A 4065-nucleotide genomic window follows, 5' to 3' on the forward strand; every position below is an offset into this window, starting at 1 on the left:
TGAGATATCAGCCATATGTAGCCTAAACAATACGGGACGAGTTATGCACTAAAGTTTAATTAATACTTAAAGGGAAAGATAATACAAAAATGAAAACAATGTTGTTTTCAAACCTGTATGACTTTCTTTCATCTGTTGAACACAAGAGATGATATTTTGAAGAAAGTCTAGTGACTTTTTTTTTTTTTTTTTAAAGGGACATTTTTTTTATACTAATCTTCCACAGAAGAAATTAAGTAATGTTTTTGTCAAAATTTCCCTTTTAAAGGGTAACTCCACCCCAAAATGAGAATTTTGTCATTAATAACTTACCCCCCCATGTCGTTCCAAACTCATAAAAGCTTTTTTCATCCTTGGAACACAATATATGATATTTTATATGATGAAAAACCGAGAGGCTTCTGACTGTCCCATTTACTGCCAAACAAACACGGTTAAGGTACAGAAAAGTATTAAACACATCATCAGAATCTGCCATCAGTGGTTTAACCGTAAAGTTATGAAGCTATGAGACTGCTTTTTGCACAGAAGGAAAACAAAAATAATGACTAGGATCATTTGAGAGAGTATAGGCTGGACACGTACACTCTTCTGTGTCAGCCACAATGCAAGGATGCACGTATCAAAGCATACATACATGTAGGATAAAGTCATTATTTTTGTTTTCTTTACAAAAAAAACACTGATAACAGATGGGAGTATTCAGACCAGGTCTTGCATACTTTCTGGATCTTGACAGTGTTCATTACTTGGTAGTCAATGTCACAGTCACAAGCCTCCCAGTTTTCATCCAAATTATCATAAATTGTGTTTCCGAGAACAACTGAAGCTTTTAAATGATTAATGACAAATTTTCATTTTGGGGTAGAGTAACCCTTTAAGTGAGCTGTCCCCTTAGTCTAAGCAATGGTAAACGTGATGCTTGCTTAACCAAACACCACAATTTAAACAGGAAAGGAGCAAAACCTGTTCAATAAGCCACATCAATCATCAAAATGTCCATCGACAAAAAAAAGCAACTTGGGGAAAAAAGGACTCTGATAAAAATGTTCCCTTGATTTTCCTCTTCTTGACTTTTCTTTAGCTCAACGAGCACACTGAAGCAAACTTCAGCCCAGGGTTCAATCTAATTAGTGTGGTTTGTTAATTAAATGAGTGCGCCACTAACGAGGTAACCTGCTGTTCCTTGATAATGTTAATTACCCTGAAGGGAAAACCTCTCAACACGGTCATTTAAACTGTCAGCTAGCATTCCTCCTGGATTATTGATGATTTGAAAAACTCTGGGCAGCTCTCACACACCCCTTTTTCTCTTTCATTCACTTGTACTCTCCACCATCCACCACTTTTCCTGCTTCATATTAGGGGTTGCCTTGTTTGCCTTCCTCTCTCCTCCATCTCCATCTCGGCTAAAAAAAAAAAGTGCTCTCTAATCTGTACCTATATGTCAGTCTGTATTAGTCTCACAAAAGTGTTTATACAGGAAGAAGCATGTTTCATGACTGTGATAGCAAAGCGTTATACTGGTACATACATGTGAGTGCATCTTGTCACATTTGACAAGTGTGTTAAAGGCAGTTACTACCGCTGGCCCAATTCGACGTGGCAGGCTTGAAGACTGCATATCTTACAGACAGCAAGAAACACCAAGATAAAGCATAACTAACCTTCATGCGATATGAACATTACACGCAAACACACATGCATTACTAACACACACACACATATATATATATATATATATGTGCTTTAATAATACACTGTCAATGTCATGTATGTTGGTTTGCCAGATATCGCATTGAAAGTAACTGAGCAATCCGCACTACTCTATTCTTAAGATCCCTGTTTGTGTGCGAACAGATGCTACAGGAACGTGCACTCAAGCTAACCTTCTGCCCGATGAGAAATGAAGTTCAAGATGTGCCATTGTTCAGGTCTTCACTACAAAGAGCCACATTCACAACTATCTTTACAGCACAGATAGGGGGATGGGAGACAACCTGAATAAGAACTTTAATAGACAAAGATCTGACAAAAATTGCTTGGTGGTATAGCTAAAACTTTTTTTTTTTTCGATGTCCATGAATGAACTAAATATTTACACCTAATTTTCATTTGCATGTGCCAATGTAAATGAGTAAGTGAACGTTTTAATCAAATTAAATCTAATTTTTAATGAATTTATCAGAGAAACTTTCTAAACAAAGAATAAAAAAAAACATGTAAGGTAAACTGGTCTGATACTTCTATAAGAATTTTTAATTCACATAAAAAGTGTATATGACCATATTTGAAATCCCATAATCCCATATATTCAACTACTATCATCCTATTAATAACAAGCTAATCTGAAGTTGTGAATGATTGTCGCTTATTCTAAAGTGTCACCGTTATATTTCATATATATTGCCCACCCTACTAAACAAGTAGAAAAGAAAAAGGCCAAAAGCATGATTTAGGCTAATTACAGTATTAATATGCTTACATCTGTTTGTTAATGATATGAGCCTGTATCTATACGATTTTAAACCCTTACATGTGGTTATGTGTGTGGCATTCGTACCTGCACAGGGCTCTGTTTGACCTCGTTGCTGCTGGGGGAGTTGAGTCCTGTGGCCTGCTGGAGGATGAACTGGCGTGCTGCCTGGAGGGCCTGTGGACACGAGAAACAGAGACAACACAGCGGTGAGCACCACACACACGCACGCACACACACCTTTACAGTCGGCTTGCATTTCCTCAAAATCACAGGAGAGATACACTTAGCACTGCACGGTGGGCCCCACCTGTTTGCCAACCTGAGTGTGTGGGGGCCCCCTCCTGTACAGAGCCAGAAAGGGGCCTTGCTTTCTCCTCTGAGAGGGAAAACACAATTCTGTAACCCTACCGCACCCTTTTTTCTTTTCTTTCACACTCTCTCAGATCATCTGTCCACCGCGCTGCCTGCTATGTGGTTTGCTACCCTACGGACAGACGAAGGTGGTATTTTTTAGACTGCACCCGCACAGGATCTTTGGTCCAATGGCAAAATGTACCTCTCAAAACAAAAACACCAGGCAACAGTAAATCAGTGGGCAAACAGCTTTTTGAAGAGCACCATCAGGATGCACATTTGCTTCCTGGCCCTGAAGAGAGAGAGGAAGGTTACATAGTAAATATTGATTTATGAAAAGATGGAGGGGGGTGAAAAGCCCTTTTTAAAAAAAAAAAAGAAAAAGAAAAGAGACCTGACACCAAACATAAATCCTTAGAGTCATACGCTGATGCATATGCTTACCGAAAAAGAAAAAAAAAGTCATAGACTGAAAGCTTTTTAAGTTTTAGACATTTTCAGCCAGCTTTAATAGTTTGCCAAGCTCTAATCCCACTTTGTAGACAAATCTATGGTTTAACATTTACTGTCATTAAAGGGATAGTTAACCAAGAAATGCTCCATAAATATAAAAGTTAATACAACTCATGTAAATTATATTCAGTCTTTTCAAGTCATGCAACAGCTTTGTGTGAAGAATAAACAAAAAAGTGAATAGTTTTTAACTGAAAATTACGTTTCAAAAACATAATAATAATAATCATAATAATTCACTACTGGTTTTACATTATTATATTTTTTTTAATCAAAATCACCCGGTAAGCATTTTAAAAACAATTACCCCAAAGATTTGAACTTTAGTGTATAGATATTGTGATTAGTGGTATTTGGTGTCAATATACCTTTAAAAAATTGTACATGTAGTGTTATTTTTTTCAATGCCTGGTCACTTTCTGCTACTTTTGGAGAGGAAAGTTTTACAGAAGACAGTAAGTCTTATGAGTCAAGTAAATAAAGACAGAATATTCATTTTAGGGTGAACTATCCCGTTAAAACACGGTCGCTTAGCACTGATCTGATATCAGTAATAGACTGTTAGTGCTAATAGCCATTATATCAATTGCAGAAGTACTTACTGGCTAAATGTGTGGGAGGGTGTATTACAAAGCCCAGTCCAGGACCCTCTAAATAAATGGTGCCAATCCATTTAAGAGAAATACACCTCTGTCTTTTTTATTGTAGAGGGGGTGGGG

The 4065-nt window shown here is 37.2% G+C and overlaps 1 protein-coding gene across 1 annotated transcript in view; it reads right to left on the minus strand.

Moving 5' to 3' along the window:
• Positions 1-4065, minus strand: part of LOC122342819 (forkhead box protein P2-like) — a 42462-nt gene that overhangs the window by 36351 nt on the left and 2046 nt on the right. Inside the window, exon 2 of the mRNA XM_043236952.1 lies at positions 2564-2653. Coding sequence (XP_043092887.1) covers positions 2564-2653 — 90 coding nt within the window. The remainder of the gene's footprint in view (positions 1-2563; positions 2654-4065) is intronic.

The sequence above is a fragment of the Puntigrus tetrazona genome, chromosome 4, assembly GCF_018831695.1.
Source record: "Puntigrus tetrazona isolate hp1 chromosome 4, ASM1883169v1, whole genome shotgun sequence".
NCBI classification, from domain to species: Eukaryota; Metazoa; Chordata; class Actinopteri; order Cypriniformes; family Cyprinidae; genus Puntigrus; species Puntigrus tetrazona.